This window comes from Archocentrus centrarchus, chromosome 9, assembly GCF_007364275.1.
Source record: "Archocentrus centrarchus isolate MPI-CPG fArcCen1 chromosome 9, fArcCen1, whole genome shotgun sequence".
Classification (NCBI taxonomy): domain Eukaryota; kingdom Metazoa; phylum Chordata; class Actinopteri; order Cichliformes; family Cichlidae; genus Archocentrus; species Archocentrus centrarchus.
Window position 1 is genome coordinate 10,562,907 of NC_044354.1, and position 17,515 is coordinate 10,580,421.

The window sequence follows — 17,515 nt, forward strand, 5'->3', positions numbered from 1 at the left end:
AGGTAATAATTATGACTGATCTCAGGTATTTGCTATTATTATTATCCCTCGATGACTGTATCCATATGTGTGAAGTATGATGGGGATAAAGTGAAAGCGGATTGGTGGGAAAAAAAATGACAACGATGAAAAAATAAAAAAAAGACAGCATGTCAGTTATTACTGAAACTGAGCAGGCACATGAACGCTCGAAAAGAAACTGTAAGGGAGGATAGAAAAGAAAGGTGATTTAAGTGGTATTCTCACATGAGTGCAGTGGTAATAGCATAATTAGGGGAGTAAGCATGTATTGTTAATGGTTTGGTTTGGTCAGAATGACACACAATGCTCTTTGAGGAGCATTGTGAAAAACTGAGAAATCATTAATGCATAATCGTGCTCAGGTACAAGAAAAACACATTTAACTTCATATGAGATGATTAATGTATAGGTTCTAAAGATGAAGCGCGGAAAAGGGAGATCTATAATTAATTTGGAAAATAACCAATGGTAATTGCATTTGGCTCAAGAGTTAGATTTTCTTCTTTTTTTTTTTTAATGGGGGATGTCATGTCACTTCTGCATCTAGAAATGTGTCAAAACACAAAATAACCACAGAATAAATCATAAATACAGTAACTGAACAAAAGTTGGAATGCTAAGAATCACATTTCAAGTACATCCTTAACATCCCCTAAAGTCTGGTGACTTTAATGGATGTTAAATAAACATGTTAAAATGCTGCAACAAGTGAAGAGAACACTTGTGCTCATTGAGTTTCACGAATCTTCTTTTCAGAAAACATACGGTATGACAAAGCTTTTACAAAAGCTTCTAAAAGAGTCAATCCGTTTCTGTGTTTGCACTGGAGTGCAAATGATCCAGAGTCTACGAAACAGAGGAACTTTATCTGTAATTTGTACAAATGAAAGAAACTGTTTCTGCTCCTTTCATTTCATGGCTATTTTTACCCTGCCGTTATTATTTCTTTTGTAAAAACACCACCTTGGATTGAGAATTTTAGAGTCAGGCTCTTTCTTACAGCTATACCTGATGGCTGCTGTTTAACATGTCCCAGTTTTTTTAACCATGCAAAAAACTGGATGTTTGGTGACAAATATAATATTTCTATTAGAAAGAAAGAGCTTTATTTGTCACATACATATACATGCAGTGAAACGCATATTTGAGTGTTTGTAATAGGGTTAAAGCTATTCAACTCAAAATTCTGCATCGAGCTCATATATCCCCCTATCTACGTCATCGATTTAACCCAGACCTCTCTCCGCTTTGCCCTACGTGTAAGACAGAAGTGGGAGATTTAACTCACTGTCTTTGGTCATGTAAGAAAATACAACAATTCTGGTTTTGTATAAAAAAAGAATTGGACAAGATCTTTTCCATTAGTATCGAATGTAATCCAATGCATATGCTACTGGGAGTTACAAATAACAGCCTTAAGGAGAACTGTGGAAAACAACTATATAGGATGCTTACATTCTGTGCCAGGAAATGTATCCTTCTGAACTGGATAACAGATAAGATCCCATCCAAAACACAATGGGAACAGACTGTCCTTGAATATGTGTCGTTGGACTTTCTAACAAGAAATAGACAAAACATGGAGCAGGGGGCAGCCAGAAGGTGCCCGGGGAGCAACGGAGGGGGGGTGGGGGGTGGGGGGTGGGGGGGGGGGGGGGGGGCACAGTGAATCAGGGTTCTCTCAGTGATGTACCCTCTTCTTCTCCCCTAGGCTACCACTCCTTAATTAACAATCATTTGTAGTATTTTTATTAGTAATAGTAGTTATTATAAGTGCTGGGAAAGTTTATTTAGGGAGATAGCACCATGAACCTATGAGATTCCAACTTTGGAAACATTAGGTAGACATCTTCACTGCATAATGGTGATGTGTTCATTTTAATTTGCAAATGACTCCAGAACTAAATATCACTTAAGCAAACATTACATAAGAAATACAGTACGTTGACCTGAGTGAGAGAAACAAGTTATTTTCATAATTTTAAATTTATTGTGTTTTTTCTTCTTCTTCTTCTTCTTTTTTATTAAGCACACAATGCAGAGGAGATAGGTGAAATAACTCTTGGTCTTCATCACAATTAGCGTGCATTGGTAAAACTTCTCTAATTACTGTACACATTCAGGGACTACGACTAATGGAATGATTGATGCGCGGGTGATAATTCTTTCTGCTGATAACCCAGGGTATTAATTTCTTTTATAGCTTTTCCTCTCCGTGGATTTATTCACACAAAGGCTCAGGCAGGACTTTTCCTCTGGCTTTCTTTGAGCGGTGGGGTTGAATATTTTCAGTAATCTTTTCTCCAGCCTGACACACTATCATTACCATGCTTTTACTGAAGGTTAGATGCTGAGTGTAAACACCATTTAAGCGGACTCCACGTGATTTGGAAAGGCTCAGTTCAGCTGCTAAAGAAAGTCACTATCCAGACCCTCTGAGCAGGATATCAGCCTTGCTTTAGCCTTTTTTATGCCATGTATGAATTTAATTGAATCCCAATGACAAATGAACAAATGCTCAGAGAATTAAGGGATACTGTGGCAGGAATACTGTATAACAAGTGCTTTAATTCCCTAAGAAGTAATTATGCTCTGTGATTAGGGAATTGTGCCTTAATGTAATTATCCTGTGCTTTAAAGATTAATGTTGTCTGTGATGGCATGCTGTGTTATGTTGGTGTCTCACCACATTATCCATAATCACAGATCACTGTTATCTGTGAAGAGATCCCTCTGGTATGGAGGACAGACATACTGCATATGTGTTTGAGGGCATCTTATTTTTGTGCGCTGTTTGTATAAGCGTATTGCTCACAAGTATATGGACCGAGCCTCTTCACACCATTTCTTTCCCTGTCTAGTAGAAAATTACCAGTATTATGCATATAATAATATGTCTATCTATCCCACAGTCCACCAAAACCAAGTCATTTATTTATCAGAGAAGCCTTTTTTCACTTAAGAGTGCTTGCCTGCTGATATAATCACCTTAAAAAATTTACATCCCAGATTTGAATGTACAGCATCTTTTGTCAAAAAAGCGCGTGCGCGCGCACACACACACACACACACACACACACACACACACACACACACACACACACACACACACACACACACACACACACACACAATCAATGAACAAACAATGTTATGAATATGTGTGTGTGTGGCTGTCTTTTATGAGGCCTGTTAAAATTCATTATGCACGTATCATTACCAAATAGCACTTGAAGATGCTTCTAATGAATCCAATTAACACCATGCTTTATTGAAGGGGAGGTGAGCTGCAGTGGTGATGCTTTACCCAACGGGTGGACAGAAAACACAAAAAATGAACAAGCAACCAGACACAAAAAATGATTTTCTCTGTCATTAAGAAAGAAAGAAAGAAAGAACATGTATATAGTGCAAATACAGAAGAGTAGTAGGACTCTGTGTTGCCATAGGGGTGACAGGCAAAATGAAGATATACCTGTATAAATATGAGATGAAATCATTTTGGGAGTAGGTGCAATGGAATTCCCCAGTAAACCCAGGAATTATGCAAATCCACTCTACGCATTTGAGAAAATTAACCTCATTCACCCACAGTAGAATGCCACACAGAGGTTCTGTTTTAACTACTTACCCTACTGACTCCTCGTCCTCTGTCTTCTCCATAATTTGTGCCCAGGATTTCAAAGAAGATATTGGGGTTGGTGCCATTGTCAGTGAACTCCAAGAAACTGGTCAGGCCACTCACCCCGAACTGTGAGGAAAAGATTTTCTTCTATTAGTTTTGGTTTATTTTACAATTATTGTCCTTTGCACAAAATTGATCACTGGACTGTGGTTATTTTCATCTCAGTCACAGTAACTGTGATTATGAATCTCATCACTATATTGATGTCAGCTTTCATCAGTTGTGCAACTTTTTTCCCCCTAATTCTCCCTGCAAATCCTGAAAAACTAATTGGGTTTTTTTTTTTCTGACACATGTATGATTTTCACATCACATCCATATCATCACAATCATATGTACTGTGTGTGAGATTCGACAATGACATCTAATGTGTGTGGTCTCTCATGATTTTCTGATCTCTGCAGTATTTCTTTCACAGTTACTGTGACAGTAGGAGAAGAAACCTTCCAGTCCACCTACATACAGTTTAGTAACCTTTGGCAAATGGATCAAAACATTATAAATCTGTAGCAAATACACCGTGCCTCTGCTGACAGGCCACCTTTCAGCAGAGAAATATACAATGTCATTTTCTGTTACACCCTTACTGATCCTGTGTCAATATGAGGGATAATTATTAGGACTTAAGTTACTGCAGTTGTGCCACATGTACAAATACATGCAACTCTCATGCACTGGAAAATTTCACAGAAGGACTGAAAGGACATGCTCTTTGTTGTCTCAAGCTGCTGGTATGTAACACACTCAGAGGAAAAACTCTGAAAACAGCTCAAACCATGTTACTAACTTCAGCTTCTGTTAATATTAATCAGAATTAAAATTATAGACATTAGAATTGAGATTTGTTAAGTTGACCTTTCACAGACAGGTAACCGTGATAAAGCCTTTACAATAATATATAAATATATTAATTTGTAACATGAAATTATAGAACACAGTGATTGAACTTAAGAGAACATTGTAACAGCTTCTGTCTTCTTTGAGCACTATATGCCAGCAAGGTAAAGAGTTTGTAAATAACATTATTTTTTATAGGTGGGCTTCTGTTAGTCATTAAGTATGTTGTACTTCTGATATGCCCACAGCAGCACAGAAGATTACTGCTTCTGTAAGCAGTAATCAAGCCTGTTTTCTTCCAGACCTGTGGGCACGCAGCCCACCATCTAAAGTAAGCATTTTCTTTTTCAGGATTACAGAATATTTAATTTATTTTACTGGAGAAAGCAGCAGTTGTTTATATTTTAGGGAAGTAAAAATAAATGCACCAACAAGGCTCTGAACATGTAAGCAATGACATGGACCACAGGCCATGACCTCATCCTTTTAATAATTATTTATGTAATGACGCCATATCATAATTGGTATTTTTTTTTAAAGAAACCTGATGTAAAAGATGGTCTATTAGAGAGTATGAGTAAAAAGCAGTGAATTAAAAAAAAAAGACCTGAATGGTATTATTTTTTCCAATGTTTGGCTGCTTGGCAGAACTAAGATGAAAGTAACAGAGTATGCCTGTTATAGTAACAGCGAAATAAATTGAAACTAGTTAAGCTTAGACTTCTCCCAGGTGCTGCTGGAGATGTAGGGACTGAATCACAGGCCTGACAATAACTTAAATGTGATCAATAAAATTTTAAAATGAGTCCTAAACCTTAACAGCTTGAGTTACAGAAACTCAAAGGTGGAAATATATCAGGCAATACATAGGCTTTTAAGTACAAACACAAACACTCACTTCAGACTTTGGGGATCAGTGTAACAGCAGCATTTATTCTCCTCTCTGAATTTGTCAATGAACACTAGACAACAACATCAATAGAGCTCCTCATCAACAGCTGCAAATTAGTATTTATCATTACCATATTGGCCCCACATACCAAAACACTGATTAAACACACAGGCACGCACAGCAAGTAAAGAACACTGCTGATACAGTGCAAAATGGAACTGATGCCAGGCTGTTGAAATCAACTCTATTACTGCTTAGGGCTCTTTAACAGAGCTCTGCTGAGACAGTCATCAGGGTTGGTTTAGCAGCCGGGGCTGGCTGATGAAAGTGTTGCCAAACTCCTGCCTGATCGCAAGGTGAAATGCAGAGATAGATATGAAAGCCATTGCACCGCATTTATTATTGTCTGACACTAATCCTAAATTAGCATTTCACTTGGCTTCATCATTCAGTCAAACTGCCATCCCTGAAGTAGTTTTTTTTTTTTTTTTATTGATATCAAAACAGGGGGCATTGATCCAATTGGATTTAACAGTGATTAAAGTGTTGCCAAACCCACACTAAACTTCAAGGTGAAATGTTGAGATTCCTGAAATCACAACTGCAGAATGAAGTCCTCTATCTGCCAAAGGGCAACTATGCAGGAACTGAGGAGATCTTGCTGATTGGTGGATTTACTTTTTTTTTTATTGTAGTCCTTTGAATGTACGATCACTTGGTTTGCTAGTTTGTCAACTGAGCTCAGAACTAGAACGCTTTCAGTGAATGTATTGAATTAAAAATTGGATTTTGATGTGATAAGAACGATACAAAAAGTGGCAGATTTTTTTAGGCCCTTCTCCATTCTCATTCTTCAGTCACAAGTGACGACAACGTATATGAATTTAGCAGTGACTGCATCTTGCGGTTTCAACAAAAGAACAATAGTGCCTAAGTCACATAATGAGAACTGTGCCTTGAAATGCAAGTACGTTATATCTAAAAGAAAAGTGTAAGAAATATATTTTTGCACCAATAAAAGATGTGAGGCATATCTATAAATAGTAAGATTTTTTTCTTTACTTTCACAGTACAGTTAAGTTAGTCCACAGGAAGCCTCAGCTATAAATCTCACACAAAAGGAACATTTTGGCAAAGAGATTAAGAATAATTCATAACATTATTATTGTTATTCATTTATTTAAATAAAATATTTCTGAGCTTTCTATAGTATACACACCTACAGAGCACTGAAGGAGACTGATGAAATAGATGGAAGGTTTAAAAAACAAACAAGAACAGCAAAAAACAAACAAAATAAAAAGAGATTTTGTGACTTTGGGTCCTTGAGATACTTCAAACTTCAAATAAAAATCCAGTATTGGAAGGATTATAGTATTGGTATTACAGCATAAATCATCATTTATCCACTGCTCATATTATTACTTTTGTTATTTTAAAATGGCTCATTGTGTCTTATACTTCATACACTTCTGCACATTGTGTCTGTTGTTTTGGCATTACCCTGATTCAATTTTTTTAAACCATATGGAGGAAAACAATAAACATTTGAGTTGAGGAAATTAATTATACTGTTTATTTTAATTTAATATTGGGTTTTTATCTGAATCGTTTTTTGCCAGGTATTAAGGTACTAATGGACCATTTTTTAACAGCTATGCTTTTTCTTAGTTTCTTTATACAGTTCTCCACAAGTCAGGAAACACCTGTCCTCATCCCTCTGTCATTCCTTTGGTCATTTCTGTGTCCTCCCTGTCACATATTTTTGATTACAATGGGCTTATTCTGGAGGAAGCGCCAAGCCAAGTCCACGCATAGTGCTATGTCCATGTTCTCTACCTGTATACAACAGAAACTAAAGGTGTGTTGTTTGTAGTTCTCTTTGAGACATTCAAGAAACAGGATAGTCCACTAGCTGTGAGTATGAAAGCACACACCATTATGGAGTCACTCTTTAAGTATTGTTGCAGGTGTTCCTGAACATTTTCAGACTGATTTTGCCTTTGTTAAAGTGTCTCAAAACCAGGAAGCGTGCCCATTAGCGGTAACAAACAAATAAATAAATAAATATGGCAGAGACACTGATACCAAAATACTGAACTATTATGAAACAGGTACCCAGAGATTTAGGAATTTATAAATGCAGGCAGCACTGATAGCAAAATGCACTGAGAAAGGAAAGGCAATGCCAGGGGGGTGTGGTGATGCCGTGGACACAGCTCATTGGCAGCTCTTGGGATCCATGTTCAAAACATTATTCTTGATATAGCATAGGAATGAATGTATGTATTACAGATGCCTGCAGTGTGGTTCATGCTGATCTAGCATGCCTGGTTCCTCATAATTTCCAAATACTGATGGCCCACGCTCAAAGGCACTTCAGGACATAAGTAAATGCCAACCAACATGTGATAAAGATGAAACAGTCAAGAATTTACAGTCTGAGATGTCCAGGCTTCAACACACACTAGGGCATACAGAAAAAAAAAAAATCTCCAGTGAATGAATACACAGGCTGTCACAGCCTGGTGTGTGAGAGATGGGGGACGAGGACAGTGTGATGGACACACATTAAAAAGAAGTTGATATTCAACGTGCAGAAACTGTGAGCTGTCCCCCTATTTTCTCCTGCAGTGGTTGAACTTGTTCACAGGGTGCAGCACACAATAGACTTGGCCTAAACATTTTTAATGACCCTCTTCTGCACATTGAAATTTATCAAGCGTCCACCTCAGGAGCAGAATCCAGAGGCACTTTATACTGATGGCCACTGAGAAATGAATCAGACTCTGACAGTGTCAGAGAATAGCAAACTCTGTTGTAGCTCGTTAAATACATGGTTAGACATGTTTTTAAAATTATACACAATAGCGGTGCAGTGCACCTGCTTTTATATTCTGGTGAAGCTATTGTAATACTGTGGTGGTGCAGTGCTCTTTTTGTTTTGGTAGAGCCATTGTATTATTGAGTGCTGTGCCTTAAATAATGTCAAGCTAATGTAGGCGCTAATTACTGGTTTGTATTTTATCTTAGCACCTAGTGATATACTGATTTTATAGCACGTGCCATTTGACTCTGTTTAATTTCTGCATTCTAATCGGTTTGTATGGTTTTATTTCATGCTATTACAGTTACACATCTAAGTGCATTGGTGTTGGATTTAAAAACAATGCCCATCAGCTGTAAATGCAAAGGCTGTTTGTTGATCTCAGTATAATATTTAGATGTTGCAAAGACAATATGATGTTTTATATTAACCTTTTTTTTTGTATTATTTAATTAATTGTATTACTTTGTGACAGAACAAGTGTTGTGGTCACTGGCAAGGTCTATCAGTCATTCACATTATAATACAGATCATAGACTGCATGCAGTGTATCAATGCAATAATCTAACTGTATACACTGGACATTGGACTACTGTTTGATTCGTGATGTATTTAGCAGTAAACAAATCTCTGGCAAGTAGGATCTTATTAAACTGGGCTCAGATGTAATAGGATGTGGATGACATTCTGTAAAAACTAAAGGCCACTGAAAACTCACAAACTAATTGTATCACTGTGATACCTGTATACTTCTCATCAATGGTAATTAAGAATGTTTCACATGTGAATAATGTATTTAATGAGATTGCAAAATGTATTTAAGTGGCCAGAATAAAGTATAAGTATACTCTCCTAAAAAGGATCATAGGTGTTTAACCACATAAGCAACTGAGGAAGTTTTGCTTTGTGGAACAACAGCCAGCTTACCTCTGTGCCTGCATCTCTGTGTGCTCAGGTAGATTCACCAGAGCCGTCAAGTACACATTCTGAGAGGAAAAAACTATGCATTTCTTCTGCATTTTATACCTTTTTGACAGTATCCAGCATGCTCTTGCCTCCCTGCCACGGTTTGGAGTTCTTCCTGATGCAGCTCAGACTGGCCATACTGTGCCATTTCCTGTCCTCCAACTTTCTGTGGAAGGTATTGGCCAGCAGTAACACTGTATCGTAGATGTAGCGGTTGGTGATCTACAGAAAGAAAGGGAGAAAAAAGGAAGGCAAAGGAACTTGAATTGTGTGAGACAACATGTAACAAAATCTTAACAACTTAACAAATAATGAATGTCAGACTTTATTTATTTATTTTTTTTTTCAGTTTCAGGGAAAAACAGATCCATGTTGAATTGCTATTAAAATGTAATAATTTATTTCCAGACAAATCCAGCAGCTTCTTGATCAGAAAAGAAAAATAAACTGAAGCCTTTCTCTATATTCCCGTGGCTCTATAAAATCAACAACAGGCTCCGTGCCTCTGCAGGCCATTACATTGATAATTTCAGCTTTAACGCAGCTCTGTTGGGTACAAAGTGTACATACAGTACTAATGCATACATGCTCATGACTAAAAAGACACAGAGAAAAACCTTTAAGGATTAAATTAAGTAAAACGCATCTAAAATTCCTTGCCACCACAAAACAAAAAAGCAGAAGAAGAGAAGGAGCCTGCTCATTCTGTGATTGATTATTGTGTAATCTACCAAGCCTCTTGTCCCCATGTAAATGGGAATAGAGTAAATAAATTAACTACAATGAGTCCACACCCACACACAATAAAGCATCCATGCAATAACAATAACACAACAAAAGCAGAAGCTTTGATCTCTCTAATGTTGCAGTTTGTACAGCAAGAAGAAGAACACAACAGTTTTATATATGCATTTGTAGGCACACATATGTTGTACTATATCATGTTTAAATAATCATCAACATTTCTCCCAGTACTTGCAGTGCAGATAAAAATATTATATTCTTCCTCTTCTTCTTCTTTTTTTTTTTTTTTGCATATTTGTCACACTTAAATGTTTCAGGTCATCAAAATAAAGACATAAATTTACTCAGGTTATCTTTGTCTAATGTTAAAATTTGTTTTATGATCTGAAACATGTAAGCGTGACAAAACTAAGAAGTCAGGAAGGAAGCTAATGCTTTTTCAAAGCACTGTACAGGGCATTTTTGGCATGAAACCAAACCTTTTGCTTCTTTCCCATTCAGGTCAAAAATTGCATTTACTGAATAATATTCAGGTATTTTTAAAGGGAAAAAAAGCTGCTTTGGAATATTGGAAACACACATTGATGATCATAGCATCACAGTGTAGAACAGACACACATACAGCTACACTTCATAAAGAATATTACGTTAATGTAAATAAGAAAATGTAAGTGAGGGAACCAGGTGGAAACATGACCACAATTTTCCATTTCTTACAAAAGTTGGCATGGGGGATGACAGGATGACAAAAGATATTGTTTTTCTTATGATTATCAAACTGTTTACTGACAGTCAGGACAAAAGGACATGTCAAATTTGCCTCACATCTAACTTCTCTCTTTCTTTCAACGTATCTTAGCTTTCACAGCATTGTTTTATGGCTTTCACTTGGTGATTTTCTTTATCATTCTTTTTTTCTTTTAAAATGAAAGCCAAAATCTACTGCTCCGTGGGGAGCTTGGTTTCGGCACTCCAAGCAAGCTTTGTATGTGAGTAGGTGTGTATGTGCTTGCGTGGTCATCCTGAGTTGATGTGCTTCATTGCAGTGTGAAATTGGGCTTCTGGGCCACTCTCTGACCGCTGGGCTGATCTGCTTCCACAATCTCAAGCTCTCTCTCTCGCTCTCTCTCTCTCTGTCTCTGTCTCTCTCTCTGTCTCTGTCTCTCTCTGTCTCTCTCTCTCTCTCTCATGTCCTCTTCATCCTTTTCATTCTTTTGTTTTTCTAGCATTCAGCCATTTATCAGTCGACATACACACACAAAATTAACATGAAAATGAACATACATGCAGCATGTTTCAACTGTGAATGCACAGTGTTTTTTTTTTTAGCTCACTCCCTTTGTTAGATAGCAAAAACACATTTCCCTTGCCTGAAATGACATTTACATGCAGACATATACTGCATAGTACATACTGTAAACACATGCATTTCCTCATTCTTCTTCAGTGAACATCGACAAGCGGTTAGCCACATGTTGTGCTGTGTCTAATTACTGATTAGAGTGGTTGAAAGTCTAGAAAGAAACTGTTTTAGAGTGAGAGATATCCAGATGTAAATATTAAGTGCACATTTTTGTTTTCAGTGCATTTCCAACATTCATCAAATGTGTTCCTCCAGGGTCTTGTGCATCCACATAAATCAACAGCATATTAATTTAATTTCATATTTTTGTCTTGACACATAAATGAGACTCTGTTCCCTTTTCTCTGTTCCATTTGATGGCAGCTTGATGAGTCACACACACACAAAAAGGTATAAAATTGCCACCCTAGGGGCCATTTACAAACATAGTGAACAAACTGTGAAGATGGAAAAAAATAAACTGTTACTGTGTGTTTTCCATGACCATACTATGAAATGAACTGTATAAGGATGTGGTCAAAAATGATTCATTTTATGGTTAAAAAGAGCCTCAGAGATACATGAATGGACAATGTCATACCTGCTGTAATTGAAAGCTTTTGGAGCAAGTGACATGTTTAAATGTCAAACTAAAGTACCTGCTGCATTTTTAAAAGGTGCAAAGTATTTTTTTTAAAAATGCTAGAGAGAAGCAGAGGAAAATTTGTTTATTTAAACATACTAAAACTAGCTTTAGTGTCTGTTTAAATAAACCCAGATTATTCAGACACAGTGCGACTCAGAAAGATATGTAATGGAATCTACTGTATGGATCAAAATTAAATTCACCAGTCAAACATATTCTTATATGCCTTCCCTTTATGTTTGCTTCCTCTTTCCTTCTTTCTTATCTGCTCCACTCTCTCTACTCCCATACCTATCTCTTCATTCTTTCTTGGTATGACCAGGTGAAGTAACTGATAATTGCCCTGCCCCAATTTAAAGAGGCTGAGAAAGGGTTTCTCTGTCTCCCAGACCAAGGAGCTCTCCAGAATCTCCAGAGCCCTTCTTCTTTGTGGAAATTTATTTTCTTTCTTTTTGGGGCTTTATTAATTTAGCTTTCTTAGGGACATTTTGGGTCCTATGGCCTATTTCATGGCTGGCCACGACTCCGTAAACCTTTTTGTTTCCTTTTTGCCAGGCCTCCGGGCTTTTAGTTTATTTTACTTTCTGTTCAAATAAAAACAACTTTTGCTGGTAAACTGAAACACGAGTGTGATCTTGTTTAAATTTTGCAGTCACTGAGATAAGCTGAGACTTTATGTTTGTTCTTGTTGTGGCCATTACACACATATATTAAATTATTAAAATTAAAATGTAAGAATTTTCTCAGTCACAGTTGCCATTGTACTAAATTAAAGACAATATTCAGGCCCTTTAAATTTTTGTAAATTTTAAAATGGAAAATACATCACACAATATGAAAAAAGTGAAAATTTTTGGAAATCTATTGGAAATTTAAAATGTGAAATTTCACTTTACAAACATATTCTCAATTCAGTATTCTATCAGCTTTCCATACAAGAAATTGTCCATTTCTTCATAAAAAGCCTCTCAAGCTGCATCAGTTTGAATAGGAAGCATCTTTAGGCCTCTCCACAGATATTAAATGGGCTTACAGTCTTTCCATATTTGTCTACATTCATCCTTACTTTAGTTCTAACCAGCTTCTGTTCCCACAGTTAAGCATGCCAATAGCATGAAGCTAATACCACTTGTGTATTACATTTTTTCTCTCATCAGACAAGGTAATGTTCTTTCTTGTGCTTACAGCGTCCTTGTTTACCCCTACTCAAGGGTCTTCTTCTGTGCAGCTTTATTGACGGAGGGCCACTGGTCTGTCCAGCAGGATCTCCCATCTCTGCAGAGGTCTTATGAAGTTCAGTTAATCGTACTGTTTTGTTCTTGGTGACCACCACCACCTTAATGCTTAGCTACTCCATTTTGCCAGCTTTTCAAAAAGTCATGTTGGTTTTACAGTTCTTCTATTTTATCATTGTTTAAGCTACAATCTTTAGTCAAAGTGTTATAGTTTTAGTCTTTTGCCATTGATCCATGCTTTGCCACAGTTTTCTCATGGAGATCTTTATGGCTTGGCTCTTGTCTTGACATGTGATGTAAGACCTTACATGCACCACTACGTGCATTTCCAGACTATTTCCAATCAACTCAATTTGCAGCTTGTGGACTTCTTTATACATATCTCAAGGTTAACTGAAGCGACTGAACAAGATGCAGCATAACACAATCAGAAGTGCCACAGCAAAGGATTTGAGTAAATCAGCAAGTGAAACAGCTATTTTTTTATTTTTTAGGAAATTTATGAAAAATCTTAAAGCTTGTTTTCACTTTGAAAGCAAAAAAGTCAGTTTTTATTTATTTAAAATTGAATATACAATCCTGGGTCAGGTGCAATGTGTGTTGAGCGGCCGATCCGTGGCAATCAAGGCTGACCAATGGGGCATGGAATGTCACCTCTCTGGTGGGGAAGGAGCCTGAGCTAGTGCATGAAGTTGAGAGATACCGGCTAGATATAGTCGGGCTCACCTCAACACACAACCTGGGCTTCTGAACCAGTCTTCTGGAGAGGGGCTGGACTCTGTTCCAGTCTGGAGATGCCCTTGGTGAGAGGTAGCAAGCAGGCATGGGTATTCTTGTATCCCTTCTGCTTACTGCCTGTACATTGGAGTTTTCACCAGTGTACAAGAGGGTCTTGACTATCATTTGCGCTTATACGAGAAATGACAGTTCAGAGTACCCAAGGGTGCTCCATCCAGTGACTCCACCATCCTACTGGGAGACTTCAATGCTGACATGTGCAATGACAGTGATCTGGAGGGGCATGATTAGGAGAAACGGCCTGCCTAATCTGAACCCGAGCGGTGTTTTGTTACTGGCCTTCTGTGCAAACCACAGTTTGTCCATAGTGAGAACCATGTTCGAACATAAGGATTTCCATAAGTGCACGTGGCACCAGGACACCCTAGGTCGCAGGTTGATGATTGATTTTGTCATCGTATCATCAGATCTGCGGCCATATGTCTCGGACGTTCGGGTAAAGAGAGGAGCTAAGCTGTCAACTGATCACCACCTGGTGGTGAGTTGGATCAGGTGGCGAGGAAGGATGCTGGACAGACCTGGTGCACGCAAACGCATAGTAAGGATGTGTTGGGAATGCCTGGCAGAGGCAATCCACAATATCTTCAACTCCCACCTCTGGCAGAACTTCAACAGCATTCCAAGGGAGGCTGAGGACATTGAGTCTGAATGGACCATGATCTGCACCTGATCTGCTCAAAACTGCAGCTTAAAGGTGGTTGGTGCCTGTCATGGTGGTAATCCCCGGACCAGATGGTGATCACCAGAGGTGAAGGGAGCCATCAAGCTGAAGAAAGAGTCCTATCAGACTTCTTTAGCCTCTGGAGGCAACTGACAGGTACCAGCAGCCCAAGTGGAATGAGGCTTGGGGGTGGCCAAAGGAAAAACTCGGGTGTGGTAGGAGTTTGTTGAGGGCACGGAAAAAGACTTTTGGATGGCCTCAAAGTGATTCTGGCAAACTGTCAGGTGACTCAAGAGGGGAAAACGGTGCGATACTCATATGGTATATAGTGTGGGTGGCGTGCTGCTGACTTCAATTGAGGCTGTAGTAGGACAGTGGGAGGAATACTTTGAGGACCTGCTGCCCAAAGAAGAGGAGTTTAAGTATCTAGGGGTCTTGTTCATGAGTGACAGGAAAAGTGAGCGGGAGATTGACAGACAGATTGGGGATGCATCTGCAGTGATGCAGATGCTGTACCGCTCTGTCGTGGTGAAGAGGGAACTGAGCGTGAAAGCAAAGCTGTCAATTTATTTGTCTCTCTACGCCCCTACCCTCACCTATGGTCACATGTTTTGGGTAGTGACTGAAAGAACAAGATCATGGATACAAGCGGCAAAAATGAGCGTCCTCCAAAGGGTGGCTGGTCTCTCCCTTAGAAATAGGGTGAGGAGTGCAGTCATTCAGGAGAGGCTCAGAGTAGAGCCACTGCTCCTCAACATCGAAAGGAGTCAGTTGAGGTGGTTCGAGGATCTGACTAGGATGCCTCCTGGGCACCTCTTGGGTGAGATGTTCCAGGCATGTCCTACTGGGAGGAGGCCCTGGGGCAGACCAAGGACACGCTGGAGAGATTATATCTCCCAGCTGGCCTGGGAATGTATCGGTGTCCCCCCAGTTGAAAGGGAGGCAGTGGCTACAGAGAGGGAGGTCTGGGCTTCTCTGATTAGGCTGCTGCCCCCACAGCCCAGCCACGGATAAGCAAAAGAAAATGGATGGATGGATGGATATGCAAAGCAATAAATTCCACAGAAACAAAGGGGTTGGGATACTTTATGAAGTTATTCCCCTATACACATATGTTGGGTCTTATCTTTACTCTTTTCACTTAATGAAAAAAGTAGAATGTTTTAGAGTAAAATTGCAATCAAATGATTAGTTAAATAGTGAATCAATCAAAAGGGTGGATTCACACTTAAAAGGTGTTAAACGGGGGAGTTGTTGGATTTTGTCTTTACTCTTCTCACTTAATAAAATTTGAATGTTGTAAAGTAAAATCAATCAAATTATTATATAGTGAATTAATCAATTGATTACTTAAATAAGTGAATCGAGGGCGCCTGGGTGGCTTAGTGGTGAAGCCGGCGACCACATACATATGCCGCGTTGCGGTTCGCGTCCTGGCCGGTCGCCAATTTGCCCGGGTGTCTTCCCCTATATCTTTCACCCATTTCCTGTCTCTCTCCACTGCTAACAAAAGCTGCTGTGGCCAAAAACGCAAAAAACAAAAACAAAAAAGTGAATCGAACAAATAGTTAAATTAATAGTAACTTAGCAGCTGACTCAAAGCTCAAAATAGTAGTTGGTTAATTGATAAATTATTAGTTGGATTAAATAATGATTGAACTAAAATAACGAAGTAGTGGCTGAAGCAGTGGGTTGAAGAATTAAATAAATTAGATAGAGAAGCAGAGGTCAGATAAAATGTGAGACCAGTAGTCGCCAGATTATTTTCCACGGCCATATAAAGATATATTAATCTTGTTGTTCAACCTTCGCGGCTTTAAAAAATACATTTTGTACGTAAATCCCTGATAAATTCACTAAAACCACGCACATATTAAAGTGAAAGGTGATCTGTAAAAACGTCACTCTCCTACTGCTTCAGGAAATGCAAAATAGCCACATCTTCCTAAGGAGAGCGTGGTTTAGTCAGTAGGTGTCTTCCTTTTTAGGGTTCCTGCATTTCCGATTGGCTGAAGACTGTGCCAAGGGGCTGGGGCCAGCCCGTGCACCAACAACGGAAGAGCTAAGTCTAAACCACAGCTCGCCCCCATCTGTTTTGAACCAATAGGGTTGTGAATAGCAGTAAAATAAAAGTTAGGTTAGCTTAGAGGAAGTACTCTTCTCGGTGAGGTTGGTTGCAGATAACTGGTTGCAGACTGTGATTTTCTGAGCCGAGAAGATCATGTGCATGATATTTTTCTGATTCTTCAATATATAAAATCTTTTAAATGAGAACTTAAGTGTTTAGGACTCCCTCCTTCACAAGTAAAAAATACGCCATAACACATATATGTATATATATGTATAAGGCAGACTCGTCAAAGGCTCCACTATGACCTGCTACAAAAGTGTCAAAAGAAAAAATAAAACAAAACCAACCAACCAAACAAACAGTAGCACATCATTAAAAGCAGACAGTTGTTAGAGGCCACTGAGCTACACCTGAGTGTCACTTGTTCTTGTTCACTATGTCATCAAGCTGTTTCTTACTGGGGGCAAAGTTGTCCAGTAATGCAGATTGCCACTGATTGACTGTATTCCCATTGAGCATCCGCCTTTGCTTACCCCATTTAATTAAACTGCAAGCAGACAACAAGTCAAAGATGAAGCCATTCGTCTCAACTCTCTACAGTAGCTCGAGTTTTGTTGATTTTTGTGAGCAAGTTTTCCGCTCACTGTAAGCATACTTTAGCCAATAAACATTCTTGAACCATCTTTCAAGTAAAAATTAAAAACAAATTATTAGAATACACATTCGTCAGTGAGTCATCTGTTACGTTATAATCAATCATCTGTTGATTTCTTTCTGTAACATTAGGCAA

General features: G+C 38.5%; 1 protein-coding gene across 1 annotated transcript in view; it reads right to left on the reverse strand.

Moving 5' to 3' along the window:
* The window catches only part of grid2 (glutamate receptor, ionotropic, delta 2), a 540,691-nt gene that overhangs the window by 152,735 nt on the left and 370,441 nt on the right, over positions 1 to 17,515 (reverse strand). The window contains exons 7-8 of the mRNA XM_030736912.1: positions 9,289 to 9,450; positions 3,653 to 3,772 (exon numbers count right to left, since the gene is read on the reverse strand). Coding sequence (XP_030592772.1) covers positions 3,653 to 3,772; positions 9,289 to 9,450 — 282 coding nt within the window. The remainder of the gene's footprint in view (positions 1 to 3,652; positions 3,773 to 9,288; positions 9,451 to 17,515) is intronic.